This window comes from Chiloscyllium plagiosum, chromosome 3 (assembly GCF_004010195.1).
Source record: "Chiloscyllium plagiosum isolate BGI_BamShark_2017 chromosome 3, ASM401019v2, whole genome shotgun sequence".
In the NCBI taxonomy this organism is placed as follows: domain Eukaryota; kingdom Metazoa; phylum Chordata; class Chondrichthyes; order Orectolobiformes; family Hemiscylliidae; genus Chiloscyllium; species Chiloscyllium plagiosum.
In genome coordinates, this window is record NC_057712.1 from 113358587 (window position 1) to 113377602 (window position 19016).

Consider the following 19016-nt stretch of genomic DNA (forward strand, 5'->3'; position numbering starts at 1 on the left):
TTTGCTGAGCTGCAAGTTATGACTAAAAGCAGCACCTCAAATGGCTGAGCCTGTCTCAGGGATACTTGCAAATAAGTTTTCAGCATTCACATTCTAATCTGCTCATGGGAACTATTTTATTCATTGCATTTGTGAGAAGGGGTCACTTTATGCATATTGTAATTGAGCTCTGATCTATCAGATCAGTCTCGGTGGTCTGTGTTACCTGGGACATTGTTTTACTAACAGCAGCATCAAGACTTGTACAGCAGCAGCCCTGGTGCTTAGAGACCAACAGACCGGCACGAGAGAGGGGCATCAGCAGCCAGCAGAGAATTAGCTTCATCTTGTGAAACATTAATATCTCACAAGTCGAGGTGCCCAGGTGTGTAGTGGCAGAGGTTGGCAGCTGGCTGGAAGAAGCAGTAGGCACGCTGAGCACTTTCACAGAGGTTTACCATGGCCCTCAGCTTCTTCACCTGTGGATTCCTCCAGGGCCCCTCCAGAGGTATTCACAGGATCTCCAGAGTTAGCAACCCACAAATACATACGGCAGGAAACCTATTTGTAGGGCTGGTATTCATGCCAAGTAGCCTGGGATGGCACTGACCAGAACAAGCGGGCTCGCAGGTTTGACGATTTGGCTAGGCTCTCTCAGACATAGGGCACCATCGACTGCACTTGTGAGGAAATAACATCAGCCTTCAGTCAGACAATGTTCATTCAACCACGAGGTTTCCCACTCCATCAATGTGAAGCTGATGTCCAATCAGAAGATGTTCATTGAGATCTAGGCTGCTGCCCCCATAATGCCCCTGTCCTATGGCTTCCATAAAGTGACAAATAACGCCCGGTGGATGACAGCTCTCCAATATCCCAGTGGTGTCAGCACAGATCGAGGTGACCCTGCATTGATCCCTTTGACGACTGAGATGCTCTTGGTTTTGGATCCTGTGACAGTCCAACCAGAGACTGATCCACCTGAACCTGTGCTGAGAGACCCTCAGTCATTGGGACATGAAACAGCCTGTAAGCCAGTGACTGACTGAGAGCTCTGAGCCGAGACCCCACTTCCAGCTTCCCTCCCATGGCCCAGACTTGTTCCCCTGCTAGCACTGAGCTGGAGGACATCTTGTGCAGTTCAGTGAGGCAATGAATGGCCATGCGTCTTATTTAAATTGGCATCCACTGTGTTGTTGGCCATTGATGAAGGTGGGTATGCACTCGCTCAATTGTTGTGATTGACAGGTCACGAAGGTGGCCTCTCTTTCCAAAGACAAGGACATAACTCCCATTTTACATCATGGTCCATCAGGGAGAGGGAGATAGGGGCTGGGCTGCATGAGTTGCCAGAGTCAGGGGTCACCATCGGTCAGGTTGGGAGGGGGTGGGCCCATTTTTGAAAGGGAGCCTGTGAGGCAGAAAGCACATCACCCCCCACACCCCCCACCCCCAACCTTCCCAACCACAGGGTCCGAGCTTCCGGCTCAGAAGTTGCGATAAGACGCACAAAGACAATTTGGTTTATCATTGTGTCCAGCTCCCTGAAGACCCAAACAGTCACCAGCACAGTGTTCCATCGAGTGACATCTCCCTCTCATCTCCACCTGAACGTGGTGTGGGTTGAGGTTTTGGAGCACAGTCCACTCTGGAAAGCCATCGCCAACCTGCAATATTCCCGGCTTGAGGACCACTCCCAGGCACAGAGTAAAGTCACAAAACCTTTGTGACGGCACGGTGGCACAGTGGTTAGCACTGCTGCCTCACAGCGCCAGAGACCCGGGTTCAATTCCCACCTCAGGCGACTGACTGTGTGGAGTTTGCACATGTTCCCCGTGTCTGCGTGGGTTTCCTCCGGGTGCTCCGGTTTCCTCCCACAGTACAAAAAATGTGCAGGTTAGGGGAATTGGCTATGCTAAATTGCCCATAGTGTTAGGTGAAGGGGTAAATGTAGGGGAATGGGTCTGGGTCGGTGCGCTTCGGCGGGTCGGTGTGGACTTGTTGGCCCAAAGGGCCTGTTTCCACACTGTAAGTAATCTAATCTATAACAGAACGTTGTGGAGGTCAAGCCACTGAATATATCTGAGATGGCAATAGAAACATTTCTAGAGGCTGGAAGAGCCAAGGGCTATGGGGACAGAGCAGAACCATGGCATTCAGATGAAAGGTCAGTCATGGTCATATCAAATGGTGCAGCCGGATCGATGGGGAGAATGGCCTACTCCTGCTCTTTTCTTTTTTATGATCTTATTCTTGGTCAAGTGTTTTCACTGTAATCTAAGAACATGTCTGAATTCTGCACTACAACTTGGGTAGGTTCTACATGGTTACAATGTCGGCCAAATTATGAATTGTTTTTCTAATCAAAGATATAGTAGATGTAAAGGTTTCTGTTTTAATTCAGCAAGACATATGCAAAGGCATTTGATTTTTTAATCAGGACATTCCAGGGGAATTGTTTGCGATTGTATCAAACTCATTTTGCATGGGAATTGTACAACCTGAGAGGAGGACGAGCCTTCACTGAACGCAGAGGTTAAAGGACAGTTCGGGACACTGTCTCTCTACTGAATCTTTTCCTTGGATTTTTGTAAAATGGTTTCAGCCGCTTGCTGAGATTCCAAAAATCCCCTCCTTGAATGCGGCCTCAGGTAGAGGTCCAGCTGAAACAAGGAAGGAGAAAACATTCTGGACCTGGCACACTCTGGTACACGATACCCAATCAGATTTGGCACAGTAATTTAGCCTATCTAGAGAAAATTCATGCACCAGACCAAATGGTTTCACACAAATAATCTAATTAGAAAGAGCAGGCAGCTATCCAGCCAATCAGAATTAAAGTATGGCTGCAAAGTGCTATAGGATCTGTAGGCCTTAATTAACACAGTTCATAGCAGAATCTCTAATATTGAAATTCAACTGCTTCTAAATAAAATGCATAATTTAAGTACATTATTAATTTCACACAGCCTCAGTCCTCAGTGGACACACAGTAACATAATTACAAGTTAACTCTGTCAGTTTTCAACAATTTCTCCTCCCCCAGATCTCCTCAACATCACAGACTCCAGTCTTCAGCCAATTTCATTAACTCCACATGAACAAAGAACAGGACAGCACTGGAACAGGCCCTTCAGCCCACAAAGCCTGCACCCACAGGTGCTGCCTTTCTAAAAGCACAGTGGCTTAGTGGTTAGCACTGCTGCCTCACAGCACCAGGGGCCTGGGTTCAATTCCAGCCTCAGGCAACAATCTGTGTGGGATTTGCACATTATCTATGTGGGATTCCTCTGGGTGCTGTGATTTCTTCCCACAGTCTGAAGATGTGCAGGTTAGGTGATTTGGCCATGCTAAATTGTTCAGGAATATGTGGATTAGGTGCATTAGTCAGGGGGTAAATGTAGAGTGAGAGGGGTGGGGTCTGGGTTACTCTTCAGAAAGTTGGTGTAGACTTGATGGGCCAAATGGCCTCTTTCCACACTGTAAGGATTCTCTGATATGATAAACTAAACATCTTTTGCTTCTACACAGTCTGTATCCCTCTATTCCCTGTCTATTCATCTATCTGTCAAGATGCTTCTTACACATTGTCATTGTATCTGCTTCAACCACTTCCTGCGGCAACACATTCCAGGCACTTACCACATGCTGTGTAAAGAATTTGCTTCTCACATTTCTTTTAAACTTACCACTTTTTACCTTAAGCCTATGTCTTCTAGTGATTGACATTTTTACTCTGGGTAAAAGACTCCAACTATGCATTCTAGCCATGCCTCTCATAATTTTGTAAGGTTCTATCAGATCACCCCACATCCTTCAACATTCAAGTGAAACCAGACCAAGTTTGTCCAGTCTCTCCTCATTGCTAGTACTCTTCTAATTCGGTGACATTCTGGAAAACCATTTCTGTATCCTCTTCTAAGCCCCCACATCCTTCTGGCAGAGTGGCAACCAAAACTGTACACAATATTGCAAATGTGACTTAAAGTCCCATAAAATTGCAACATGACTTGTCAATTTTTATACTCTGTGCCCTGACCCGTGAAAGCAAGCACGCCATATGCCTTCTTGACCGTTTTATCCAATTGTGTTGCCACTTTCAGGGAACTGTGGACCTGTATGCCTCGATGCCTCTGTATGTTAATGCTTCTCTGGGTTCTGTTCATTTCCTGTAAACTTCCCTCCTGCATTAGACTTTCCACCATCCATTACCTTGTATCTGTCTGGATTCAATTCCATCTGCCCTTTCTCTGTTCAAGTCTCCAGCTTACCTATATCCTGCTGTATCCTCTGGCAATTCTGCTCACTATCCGCAGCTCCCCCAATCTTTGTCTAATCCGGAACCTTCCTAATCAGGCCATCTACATTCCCTTCCAAATTATTAACATATATTACAAATAAAAGCGATTCCAGCACTGCTCCCTGTGGAACACCACTGGCCACTGATTTCTAGTCAGAGAAACACCCTTCTGCCATTACTCTCTGTCTTTTATGACTAAGCCAGTTCCGGATCCAACTCACCAGCTCACCAGGATCCCATGTGGCTTCACCTTCTCTATCAGCTTGTCAGGAGGGATTTTGTCAAAGGCCTTGCTAAAGCCTATCTAGACAACATCCACCGTCCTGTCCTCATCAATCATCTTTGTCACTTCCTCAAAAATGGTCATGTCTGAGAGACACATACCTTCCCTGCACAAAGCCATGCTGCCTATCGCTAATCAATCCATTTGTTTCCAAATGTGAGTAAATCTAATCCCCAAGAATCTTTTCCAATACTTTTTCTACCCCTGACATAAAGCTCGCTAGAGTGCAATCTCCCGGATTATCTCTGTTGGCCTTCTTAAACTAAGGAAGAACATTCGCTTTTCTCCAGTCCTCTGGAACCTCTCTGTGGCTAAAGAGGATGCAAAGGGCCCAGCAATGTCCTCCCTTTCCTTCCTTAGTATTTTGGGATAGATCCTATCAGATCCCGGGGAATTCTCTACCTTAATGTTTTGCAAAACATCCAAACCACCTCCTTCATTACATTGACAGGCCCTAGAATATCAACATGTCCCTCCTGAGACTCACTATCCATCATGTCCTTCTCCTTTGTGAAATCTAATGCAAAGTATCTGGAAAGGACTTCACCCACTCATCCAGCTCTATGTACAGATTCCATCCTTTGTCTTCAAGTGGACCTACCCTTTCCCAGCTACCCTCTTGCTCCTTATATGTGTATAAAATACTTTGAGATTTTCTTTAATCCTGTTTGCCAAAGAGATTTCATGGACCCTTTTAGCCCTCCTAATTCTTTGTTTGAGTTCTTTCCTTCTATCTTTGTATTCTTTGAGGGTTCTTTCCTAAACCTACATATGCCTCCTTTTTTTCTTTTTTCAATTTCTCCTATCATCCAAGGTTCCTGAATCTTGCCATCCTTATCCTTCATTTTCACAGGAACATGCTGCTCCTGAACTCTAATCAACTGGCCTTTAAAAGATTCCAAAATGCCAGGTGTGGATTTACCATCAAACAGCCGACCTCAATCTACATTCCCCAGTTCCTGCCTAATATTGTCATTGTTAGCCATTCCCCAGTTTAATACTTTCACCCAAGAATTACACTTATCCTTATCCATAAGTAAGTTAAAACTTACGGAATTATGGTCACTGTTCCCAAAATGCTCCTCACTAAAACTTTTGATCATCTGGCTGGGCTCATTCCCCAAAACCAGGTCTGCTATGGTCCCTTCCCTAGTTGAATTAGTTACATATTGTTTCATAAAACAGCCCTAAATACAGCTAACAAATTCCCCCCCAATCCAAACCACTAGCACTAAGCGAGTCCCAGGCAAGTCAGGGAAAGTTAAAACACCCACCACAAGAATGCTTTTGTTTTTACACTTTTCCATAACCTGTCTGCATATCTGTTCCTCTATCACCTGCTGGCTGTTAGGAGGCCTGTGGTAAATCCTATCATAGTGATTGCATCCTTCCTATTCCTGAGCTCTACGAGATGGTCTTGCTGGATGAGTCCTCCAAGATGTCCTCTCTCAGTACAGCTGTGACATTCTCCCATATCAGTAACATAATCCCCTTTTTACATCCCTCTCTATCTCACCTGAAACATCAAAATCCAAAACGTTAAGCTGCCAGTCTTGCTCCTCTCTCATCCACGACTCTGCAGTAGCTACAACATCATAGTTATATGAATCAATCCAAGCTTTAAGTTCATCTGCCTTACCTGTTAAATCAAATATGCTTCTGACTGCCAGTCCCACTGTGTTAAGTAACCTCTCCCATTTGTTCTTCCTTTTTAGCCTTACTGGCCTTAGTCTCAGACTCCTCCTCAGTCATTTTACTTGCTGACCTACTGCTCTGGTTTCCACCCCCACCACACTAAATTTTAACTCCCCCTGAGTGACACTAGCAAACCCCCTTGATATGATGTTGGTAGCCCTCCAGTTTAGATGCAACCTGACCTCCTTGTACATGTCCCACTAGCCCTGAGGACTTTCCAATGATCTACATACCTGAAGCCCTCCCTCATACACCAGCTCTTTAGTCACATACTGAACTGTACTATCTTCCTATTCCTGGCCTCACAGACAGGTGATCTAGGAAATAATCCCAAGATTAAAATGCTAGAGGTGCTGCTTTTCAACTTTCTACCTAACTGTATGAGCTCCATTACAGGATCTCCTCTTTCTTTCTGCCTATGTCATTGGTACCAATATGGACCATACTTCTGGCTGCTCATCCTCCTGTTTCAGAATATCCTGTGCCTGTTCAGAGACATCCGTGTCCCTGGCACCATGGAAGCAACACACCATCCTGGAGTGTTGTTTGCAGCCACAGAAAAGCCAATCTGTACCCCAGACTGAAGAGTTGCCTATCACAACTGCTAACCTACATATCGACCCTCCCAGCTATGCAACAGTACCAATTGTAGTCCAATGATCTGGCTGCTGCTGCTGCTGCTTTCTTCTGAAAGGTCTTACTTCCAACAACATCTGATACGGCATACCTGTTTGAGAGGGGAATGGCCACAGGGGACTCCTGCACTGCCTGCCCATGCTTACTCATTTTCCTGGTCATCACTCAACCCTGTCTGTGTAGCCCTAACTGTAGCCCTCGCTAAAGATGCTCTCCGCATCAGATCGAGAAACAGCTGAAAGCACCAAACACTGCAATGGCCTTGGGCCCTGACAATATTCTGACAATGGCACCAAAGACTTGTGCGCCACAACTTGCGGCATCCCTAGTCAAGCGGTTGTGGTACAGCTACAACACTTACATTTAATTGCATTTAATTTGAAAACTGCTCAGCTATACCCTGTACAAATCCAACCCAGCCAATGACCGCCCATCAGTCTTCTCTCGATCATCAGTAAAATGATGGAAGGTGTCATCAATAGCACCTGCTCAGCACTAACCTGCCCAGTGATGCCCAGTTTGGGCTCTGCCAGGGCCCCTCAGTTCCTGACCTCAGTACAGCCTGCATTCAAACATGGACAACAGAGATGAATTTCAAAGGGGAGGTGAGAGTGACAGCACTTGACATCAAGGCTGCATTCAACTGAGTGTGGCATCACAGAGCCCTAGAAAACTGGAATTAATGGGTATAATGGGGCAAACTTTGCACTGGTTGGAATCATACCTGGCACATTGGGAGATGGTCATGGTTTTGGAGGTCAGTGCTCTCAGCTCCAGGCCATCTCTGCAGAAGTTCCTCAGGGTAATGTCCTAGGCTCAACCACCTTCAGTTGCTTCAATGGCCTTCCCTCCATCATGAGCTCAGAAGTGGGGATGTTTGCCGACAATTGCACAGTGTTCAGCACCATTAGTGACTCTTAGGTTACTGAAGCAGTCCATGTTCAGATGCACCAAGACCTGGACAATGTCCAGGCTTGGGCTGACAACTGGTGAGTAACATTCACATCATGGTAATGCCAATTTCCAACAAGATAGAATCAAACCATTTCACTTTGACATTATGATCGCTGAATCCCCCCACTATCAACATCCTAGGAGATACCATTGATCAGAAGCTGAACTGGAGGTGTTTTCTCTGGAGAGTCAGAGGCCGAGGGACAACGTTATACAATTATATAAAATCATGAGAGGCATGGAGAGGGTGAATAGTCAAGGTCTTTTTCCCAGGATCGGGGAGCCTAAAATTAGAGAGCATAGGTTGAAGGTGAGAGGGGAAAGATTTAAAAGGGACCTTAGGGGCAATCTTTTCACACAGAGGGTGGTACGAGTATGGAATAAGCTGCCAGGGGAAGTGGTGGAGGCTGGTACAATTACAACATTTAAAAGGCACTTGGATGGGTATATGAATAGGAAGGGTTTAGAGGGATATGAGCCAAGTGCTGGCAAATGGGACTAGATTAATTTAGGATAGCTGGTTGGTGTGGACAAGTTGGACTGAAGGGTTTGTTTCCATGCTGTATATCTCCATGAAACTGTGACTCTATGAAGCCAGTGGCTAGAAATTCTGAAGCACGTAACTGACCTCCTCATGCCTAAAGCCTGTCCACTGTCTACAAGGCACAGTCAGCAGTGGGATGGAATACTCCCAAGTTTCCTGGATATGTGCAGCTCTAACACTCAAGAAGCTGAACACCAACTATGGTATAACACGGCCCTTGGTTGGCACTTTATCCATCAGCTTCAACATTCACTCACTCCACTAGCGACACATGGTGGGTGCAGGGTCTACCATCCCCATAATGCATTGCAGGAACTTACCATGGCTCCTTTGAGACTACCTTCCAAGCTAGTGACCACTTCCATCTAGAAGGACAAGGGCAGCAGATACGTGGGAACACCACAACCGTAAAGTTTCCCTCCAAGCCACTCACCATCCTGACTTGGAAATATATCACTGTTCCTACTCAGTCACTTGGTCAAAATCCTGGAATTCACTCCCTAATGGTATTTTGTGGGAGTTCCCTACACCAATTGAATTGCAGTGGCTCAAGATGGCAGCTCACCACCACCTTCTCAAGGCCAATTACGTTATGGGCAATACCTGCTGGCTGAGTTAGCCACGGCCATATCCCATGAATTTAGAAAAATATTTGATGTAACATATCAGCTGTAGTTACCCAACAGAAGACACTAACCAATCGCAGATTGGAGCCAAACCAGACCAGCACGTTCACGGTCAGCACCAGCAACCCACAGCGCCTAGTCTATAGCCAACTGTTCACAGGCAGGCACCAGAGAATAGTCAGCCAGTCTGCAGACCCTCTCCTTCAGTCACTCACAGCCAGGTGGAGGCCATCTACTGTCAGGCCATTTGTTGTAGTCACTGCAGCCAGCTCAATGCAGCAGAACTGAGGAGGGCTGGAGCTTTCCCAGACTGTAGGAAGTCTGCTGCCACAAACAGCAGGAGTTGGTACGACACTGCCTGAATTGGCAGCAAATTGCAAAAATAATCCACAGCAAGCAGAGCAGAGCTATCTGTCGGACTCCATAGTACCAAATTGTGTCACATTTCCTTACATTACAGCACGATATAAAATTCTCTCACTTTCGAAGAACCTCAAAACGTCAAGATCACAAGAGGCTCTATATAAATGCAAATACTCTCTCAGTCCTGTTCACCTTTTGCTAGCGGATGCAACAATGAGTGCATGTTGATGTTAGTTGAAGGTATCTGAAAGCTGACCTACCTGAGAACTGCTGATATAGGTCAGGAAGCGAACAGCCTCTTCCTCCAGGGAGTGAGATGGACTGGCCCACGGTTGGAGTTCAATGTGCCATCGAAGTGACTAGCAAAGGAAGGCAGGCTGCAGTTACTGAGTGCAAAAGCTTCAGTTCATCTATCACTCAATAAATAAATCAATGATTGTTTGTAACTCAGTTCTCATGGCTATTAAGTGATTAGTGATTTTGCTTCCCAGTTTCCACTCTAGTTACATTCACACACCCTGGTACTAAATTACTCAGGGATTTTACATATCTGATATTTCACATGAGAATTTCATATTTTGCCTGATCTCTGTATGAATTACCAATATTTTTAACTCCCCATCCTATAGCTCCATCCTATAGATTGTAGGGAATCATTCCTACAATCCCTAAAAGATGATAACATCAAAGCTCAGTAAGTTGTAAGCTGTGGAACCATGACAATAATGCATCTGGAATAGGCTCGCTATACAGAACATAACACTCTACAGCTTGTGATTTGATGATACAGAGCTACATCAGTTGTACTGATCAGTAGTACATTGTGGTAAACAGAAGCTCCTTGTTACTTCCATCATTTCTGGCGTGCAAAATATCTAATTTAGAACTAAGTATTAAAATGCAGTTTGTTGAAACATTTTTCTTGCAGAATGCCATTTTGCTCTGGGCTGGACTAGTCAATGGGGTGGTGAAGGCAGATTTAATAATGAGTTTCAAATGGGAATTGGATAAACACTGAACGGAAAATATTTTCAGGGCAATCTAGAAGGAGAAGGACAGTGGAATTAATGAAAAAGCTCTTTTGAAGGTGGTACGGATACTAAATGGCTTTCTTCTGCACTGTTTGAGATCTGTTGAGTCCACTTCTTTTGAAATCAACATGGTTGCTGGTAAAATGTGGGATCTGTGGACATGCTTCAAATTTCAGATTAATCGATGATGTGTTATCATCGAGACTGATTTGGAAAGGCTTTTCTGTGGATTTATATTGAAGGCTCCATTGTTCTCTCTCAGTGGAACTGTCAGTACGTCCTGGGGACAAGGTACTGTCTAGTTTTGACCATCACTGAGATGGGTAGGTGAGTCTTTGATTGAGTTCCTGCCATTTTCAGCATCTCTCCTGTTGCTGTTTGGGGCCAGCCCCATACCAGCTGCTTCAGTGAAACTGATTTATCTCAGTAATGAGAAATCCTTTCTTCATTAATTCCTTCATCATTAGCTGACCATCGCTGACAGCATGCTGCTGCTATCGGCATTCCTGCATTTTGTAGAAGCAATTTATTGAAAAGGAATGTTAATAAGGAAGGTTGGTGATTTATAATACTCGGCGAGTGCATAAAACAGAAGAGAAACCCTTTATGAGAATGAACACTGTCACCACCAAATTGAACCTACTGTTTTAGAAATAGTGAAGTTGTATTCGCTCAGTTGGCTGGACGGCTGGTTAGTGATGTCAACAGCGTAGGTTCAATTCCCGTGCGGACTGAGGTTACAACAAAGGTTCTCCTTCTCAACCCCTCCCCTCGCCTGAGGTTTGGTTACCCTCGGGTTAAACCACCCCCAGTCATCTTGCTCCAAAAAGAGAGCAACGCTATGGCCTGGTAAGACTATGGCGACTTTAGCATAAAACCAATTCTTTCAGCTCTTGATGTTCCCTTACTCCAAACCGCACACATGTTTTAAAACAAATGTAAACACGGCGCACAAAACTGAATAGAAAATCTCAAATTAAAAATTTGAGAGCTTAGAAAAGATGGATTTTGAGCATTTACTCCACAAGGTGAAGAGTACTTTGTTTCACTAAATGAGCCACTAATAAACCCTGGTGTTTGTTGCTATGGCAACAGTCAGTTATTCTCAAGCTTCTTGCAGACAGGAGACAAATGACATAAAATTGTAGTGCATACTAATGGCTTCTTTTACAGGCACTTCTTCAGAAGCAGGGAGGTTCCCTCCAAAGATGTATAAACTGAGTTAAATTCAATAACCTAAAACATTTAAAACCAGGGGCTGCCCAATGAAGATCACAATGAAGAGAATATTGTTTCTCTCAGAGGGTCGTGAATGTTTGAAACGCTTCACCGGTAGCAGAAATAGAGTCTTTGAATATTTTTGGGGCAGAGGTAAATAGATTCTACATACAGCAAGTAAGACAGGTGGAAGCTTATCAGGTAATGAGATAAGTTACGGTCTTATTGAAAGCAGGAGACATTGAGGGGCTGAGTGGCCTTCTGCTCCTAATTCATATATTCGGATATAAATACAGCCACAAATGGAAATGTAGCAAACAACTAATCAGCCAGTTTTCCGTGAGGTTGGTTGAGGGGGGGGTGGTATTTAGAGACAAAAAAACCCACAGATGCTGGAATCCAAAGTAGACAGGCAGGAGGCTGGAAGGACACAGCAAGCTTGGCAGGCATCAGGAGGTGGAGAAGTCAACATTTCAGGACTCTACCTCCTGATGCTGCCTGGCTTGCTGTGTCCTTCCAGCCTCCTGTTTGTCTACGAGGGGAAGGTATTGCCCAGAATACCAGAGAGAAATCCCAAATTCCTCTTTGAATAATGTCACGGGATCCCTCATGTCCAGCTAAGATGGTACCTGATGCAGATTTACCATCGGCAGTTCAGTAATGGCCATGAAAATGCAGTCATTCTGGTTCACTCCAACCACTGCCGATTCAGTAATTCCATCTGGCAGCATTTCGAGCAGGGATTACCCTCTGACAACTGCTGCCATCATTCATCACTGTACCCTGACAGCTGGCCAGCCAATCTCCCCATGCCCGGAAACAATAACTGAGCTAACCTTGGAAGAGCTGTGAAGACCAAGGGGAACTAGGTCTCTCCACAGCTGGAAACATCTGTTTTTACTGTTGAAGGTGGGGGGAGGGAATGAAGAGCAGATTTTTAGTGCAGTTTATCTAATGTTTCCTATTTGTCAAAGCTGTGAAACTAAAGTATGTGGGCGGGCAGTCATCACGCTTTAAGCTGCTCATTTCCCCATCTTGGACGTCCCTCCTGCTGCACCACACTCAGGCCCTTCCCACATTACTAGCCCATGCCCCTTACACCACCCTCTTTCATCCCTTGGGTACTCTCTTCAACCCCTCCATTGTACACAACCCCTTGACAGGGCCAGGTCTCCCCTCCCCTCATGCCTCACAGTTCCAAAGGCTAGTGATCCCAGATAACCTCCCCAGAGAATTACTGAAACACACCACCTTTCAACAAATATGGCCTGGGTGCTACAATATGCTTGTGACTCTTTTCTGACATTAGGATGCAACCATCAAAGGTTCAAATGAGTATACAAGGCATAAATGTTATTCTTTCATTTGTTTGTGGGATGTGGGTTTCACCGGCTGCCCATTTATTATCCAGCTGTAATTATCCAGAGGGCATTTAAGAGCAAATTACCTTGCTGTGGGCCTGGAGTCACATGTAGGACAGACCAAACTCAGATGCCCGCTTTCCTTCCTTAAAGAACATTTACAACACTGGACAGCACTGAGGTTAGCAGCCAGGTAATAACTGAATTCATATTTCACCATTTCATCATGGGATTCGAAACCATGTCCTCAGAACATTAACCTGGGATTTTCTTGCCCACTGACATTACACTTAATGCCACCATTTCATCCAATTACAAATAGGACCACGCTGTGAAACCTGTGAGGCGTAAAGGGCCACAAATACCTCAAAACCTGAGCCTCTCATCAAGCTCTTGCAGTTCCTGCTTAACTAAACGACCTCACGTCAAGTTCGTAAGCCCCTCACAATCTCCTCCAAACCCACTCCCACCCTTGACTGCTGAATGTTATAGGTCGGGTTTTGCTATTCTATCAAAGCCGGGCTGTAGAAAGGTCATTAACCTCTAAAGTTAACTCTCTCTCTCTCACTCTCTCTCTCACTCTCTCTTTCTCTCTCTCTCTCTCTCTCTCTCTCTCTTCTCTCTCTCTCTCTCTCTCTCTCTCAGCCCCCCCACACAGCCATGTTCATTGCGGTGACACAAACATGGTACCTGTTACCACATGGAGTGCCTGAGGTGCATTTAACAGGAAGTTGGATCAGCCCATGAGCAAGGTTGAAGGATATATTATTTGGGTCAAAACGAGTAAACTTGGAGGGCACTCAGGACTGGGTCAATCCTCAAATGAAACCATATGGATAGAACTTAAAAACCCACAAGGAGCAATCACATTGCATGAAGTGTAATATAAAGCCCGAACAGAAAAAGAGGAGCAGATTTTATGCAAATATCAAAGAAGTATAAAAGTAATAGGGCCATGATAGTGGGAGATTCCAACTTCCCCAAAATGGGGATGGCTTGGTGTTAAAGGTTTAGAAAGCACAGAGTTCTTAAAATGCATCCAGACTGCTTTTTAAGCCAGTACATATAAAGGCCTACAAGCAAGGGTGCAATCCTGGATTCAATTTTCGGTAATGAAGCCAAGCAAAATGGTTCAAGTATCAACACAGGCCTACTTTAGTAAGGTCCGATATGATGTAGCCAAAGTGGAGTTGGAGCAGATACTTTTCGATAAATCTATGTCAGAGCAGTGGGACACATTCAAGAAGGAAACAGAGAGAATGCAGAGCTAATATGTTCCAATAAAGAAAAGGTGGGGCCAGTAAACCCAGAGAACGTGGATATCAAGGGATACACAGAACAGCATAAAGATAAAAAGGGAGGTGGTAAGCACATACCAAGGCCTCTAGAGCAGAAGCAGTACAGAATGTGCAATCACCCAGGCAGCACCTGGGGAGAGAGCACAGTTAATGTTTGAGGTCCCGTGACCCTTCTTCAGAACTTCCCAGACCGTTACCTTTGCTTTCTCACCACAGATGCTGCCCGGCCTGCTGAGTTTCTCCATTCTGTTTTTGTTTCAGATTTCCAGCATTCAAAATCCTTTAGTTTTGTTTGGAGGTTCCTCATCTAAATCATTAATCTAGATTGTGAATCTCCACTGCTTCCAGCAGTAGCCCACTAGTCACTACATTCCGCTCACAAAAAAAACATTTATTCCTACTCTGTTTCCTGTCTGCCTACCTGTTCTCAATCCATTTCAGTACATAATCTCTAATCCCAAATGTTTTAATTATGCAAACTAATCTTCCCCAGGACAGGACTCTGGGAAGCACTGAGGATCAGAGGGACTTTGGTGTGCATGTCCACCGGTCCTTTAAGGTAACAGGACAGGTGGATAAAAGTGGTTAAGAAAGCAAATGGATACTTGCCTTTATTAACCGAGGGCTCGAGTTTAGGAGCAGGAAGGTTATGGAGGGACTATGTAGGTGTTGGTTAGGCCAGTGCAAGAGTATCACATGCAGTTAGAGAATCCACATTACAGGAGGAATGTGACAGCACTGGAGAGGGTGTAGAGGAGATTTAGCAGGATGTTGCCTGAGCTGGAAAATTTCAGTCATGAAAAGGGATTGAGCTGACTGAGGTTGTTTTCCCTAGAGCAGGGGAGACTGGGTTGGGGGGGGGGGGTACATGATTAAGGGGCATAAACAGGGTAGACAGGAAGAACCTTTTCCCCTTGATGAGGGATTAATGACCAGGAGGCATTGATTTAAGGAACAGGACAGGAGGTTTAGAGGGGATTTCGGAGGGTTTGTTTTCCCCCAAGAGAGTGGTGGGAATCTAGAACTCACTGCCTGTGACATGTATTATAACATTTAAGAAGGATTCAGAACACTTGTGATGTTAAGGCATACAAAGCTATGGGCGCAGTGCTGGAAAATGGGATTAGAATAGGTAGATGTTGTTTCTGACTGGCACAGACTCAATGGGCTGAAGGGCCATTTTCAGTACTGTAAAAATCAAAATCAAATCATCCAAGTTTGACAAAGGTTGATGGTCCTGTGTTAGTGACCGGAGATTTCCTGCTTCTACGTTCACAGCCACTGCAGAAACCTGGGTGCAATGGAGGGAGGAAAAGACCAGGAAGGCCATTCAGTGGTCTCTATCCACAAGGTTTGGTAAGTTTATCCTGCTGCAGATCTGAATACTGCTTCTCAATCTTCCTTCTCCAGATACTTCCATTTGTTTTTGGGAGGCACAGAGTAACTGGTTCACACTCAGAAAGTTCTGACTTATTAATTCAAAGTAATCATTTTCCAGTAACTGAGGGGAAATACATTGACTTTCCTCAGGTTTGACGTACTTTCTACTGCAAGGAATAATAAACAGCATCTGTACTTCTAGACATCTGGTAGCTTCTCCCAATTGTTCACACCCCCAAGCCATTCACCTATTTGGGAGCCAATCATATAGTTATAGGCAGAGAGGAGATTGTCATCGATGTCTATTTCACAGACCAATCAGCTAGCTGCTGCCAGCCAAATCTCCATTTATACACAGCCCTCCTGCTCCGGCTTTGCCCACTGTTTAAACCAACAACTAAATAGCATTTACAGTCACTGTTAGATTACTTGGTTTCAATTGGGAGTCAATTGGGAGTAGTAATCCTTTAACAATCCTTGACTTATGAAACAATTCTGTTCCTATTTCAGACATCAATCAAAATATAAACACATATAGTCTTTTCAACACCAAGTAGCTTATTTTTAAAGCTTTCTCTTGAGTAAACGCATTATCTAAAAGTGACAGGAGAATGTGCAAAGAATCTCAATACAAAAGAATGATATTGTCACCCATCCCACGGGAGATCTTAAATGATTTGTCCATGAACTCAATTATACATTTATAGAGAGTTGTCTCCAACTGTCTCTCTCCTACACAGATCTTGTGAAATACCCACTTATTTTTAAGCACTTCAGCTGTATTTCTATTCAATCTGTACCTACGGATGAAACACAATTTAATCATTTCATTTTCCCATGACACATTGTAAGCTAAAGCTCTTTACAAACCCACAGGTAATAACAGCTTCCAGCTCAGCAGCCTTCAGGTTGTATTAGAAGGATCATAAAAGCCCTCCCTGATCCAGGGCACAGCAAACTTTTCAAAAATGAACAATTATTCCATGAATAGCTAACTGGATACTGGCCTCCTATAAGGTGGCATATTGAGCCCTACAGACTAGGAAAGACTTCGTCACCGTAATCATGTCTAAAGCACTTTGAGAAGTGGAAGGGTTAATGATGCTTCACGTGTCTCCACATTTGGTAACAGATAAATCAGTCTGGTGCATTCCTAATGGGCATTCAGTGCCCTTCCTGGAGGTGGGTGAAGTTGTACCCCAATTTATGCCAGCTATGGCTCAGTTGGTAACCCCTCTAACCATCTGCCCCAAAACTGTGGGCCTAAGACCCACTTCAAATATTCACTACAATAACCTGGCTGCCATGTTTGTGCAGTACTGAGGGAGTGCTGCACTGTCAGAGATGCTAACGTTCAGATAAAAGGTCAAACCTCTCAGATGGGTGCTGACAATCCCATGTCAGTATGTTGAAGAACAGCCAGTATTTATCCCTCAATCAATATCATTAAAACCAGGTTATTGGGTCATCATCACATAGCTGTTTTGTGCATTACTGCATCAGTTGCTATCTTTCAGTGAATTCACTTCAAAATCCTTTACTGACCGACAAACACTTTAGGAAGGCTGACAGTTGAGGAATGTGCACAAAGATTGTCTCCAGGATGAGCTGGCAGGAGAGGAGAAAACCTGGTCACTTTCTGAAGTCGGGCTGCACCACAACGCGTTCAAATTATTTCGTAGCCTTTTGTCCTTCAGGGACTGGAAATATCAGTGTTTGAAATCAACCAAATGCTTCCTTTATTAACTGCACTATGTTGGATTCTACATATCACCCATCTGAAAGGCTACTTGCTGTTGCTTTCAGTGTTGAAAGAGGGAAAAGATAAATCTTATTCGACATGTTCTCACTTTTCTGAGCAACAGACAGTATTGTGATACATTGGGAAGATAAACAGTTGTGATTGCCCCACATCACTGATCCGATTCTGAACTTCAGTAACTTCAGTGAAAGGCCCACTGACTCCTGGTCGATTTAACTAAAATGAAACTTGTTTCACTCCATAGTGACTGTGCATCTCAATTTAAAAACCAACCTGTTCCTCTGCAACACTAACTATAGCTTTGTTCCACTTAGCGTTACCAAAGTAGAAACACTGGTCCTGTCCATCTGTTTCCCCTGACTGCATCTGCATCGCTTCCTCAATTCCAAAATATTGATGGAAAGGATTGCAATTAAAGCCAGAGAATGATCAGAGGGTTATTTCTTATAAGACCCTGCACCAGGGGAAAAAAATCTGGCTAATTAATGCAAAGCCCACAAACAACAACGTGACAACTGACAACGAGTTCTCCATGTGTATCCTCATTGATGAAGAGATCGCTTTTAACATCACAAAATAGAGTAAGCTGTTATCAAACAGTGGTGAGACATTACCAAAAGAGAAAATGCTGGAAAATCTCAGCAGATCTGACAGCATCTGTAAGGAGAGAAAAGAGCTGACATTTCGAGTCTAACTGACCCTTTGTCAAAGCTGAAAAAAGGGAAAAATAGGGAGGTATTTATACTAGGCAAAGGTAGTAAAGGTAGCAATAAAGAGGTGATAATGACAGCATATAGAGAGATTATAGGGAGATTAGGAGCTGTGAATGACCAAGGCGGAAGCCAGTGCTGTGTGACAAAATATGAGGGAGATGGGGGGGATAGGTGAAGCAGAGGCAAAATGGAAAACAGGGGAGAAGGGTAGCAAAGGGGAAAGAGGAGAGGAAGAAGGTGATGAGAAAGAGAAAGAGAGACAATCAAGAAATAAGAGGTACAGAGCAGTGGAAAAAAAATTTAAAAATAAAATAAAATAAATAAAATTACGGAGCAGAATGAAAACAGGGGGGTCGGGATGGAATAATCATCTGAAGTTGTTGAATTCAGTGTTGAGACGGGCAGGCTGTAACGGGCCTAGTCGGAAGACGAGATGCTGTTCCTCCAGTTTGCGTTGAGCTTCACTGGAACATTGCAGCAGGCCAAGGGCAGACATGTGGGTATGGGAGCAGGATTGGGTGTTGAAGTGGCAAACCATGGGAAGGTCCGGGACCTGACTGCGTATACACCGAAGGTGCTCAGCAAAGCGATTACCCAGTCGGCGTTTTGTCTCTCCGATATAGAGGAGACCACATTGAGAGCAACAAATGCAATAGACCAAATTGAAAGAGGTACAAGTGAAACGCTGCTTAATCTGAAATGAATGTCTGGGACCTTGGATGGTGAGCATGGAAGAGGTCAATTGCATGGCGATTGGATGGCGATTGCATGGGAAGGTGCCGTGTGTGATGGGAGAGGTGTTAGGTGTGATGGAGGAGTGGGCTAGGTTGTCCTGGAGGGAACGATCTCTGCGGAATGCAGACAGGGGGAGGG

At 44.5% G+C, this 19016-nt stretch overlaps 1 protein-coding gene across 1 annotated transcript in view; it reads right to left on the reverse strand.

The window, feature by feature from the left end:
* The window catches only part of mettl24 (methyltransferase like 24), an 87398-nt gene that overhangs the window by 52447 nt on the left and 15935 nt on the right, over positions 1–19016 (reverse strand). Inside the window, exon 2 of the mRNA XM_043687128.1 lies at positions 9641–9739. Within this exon, the coding sequence (XP_043543063.1) occupies positions 9641–9739 (99 nt within the window). The remainder of the gene's footprint in view (positions 1–9640; positions 9740–19016) is intronic.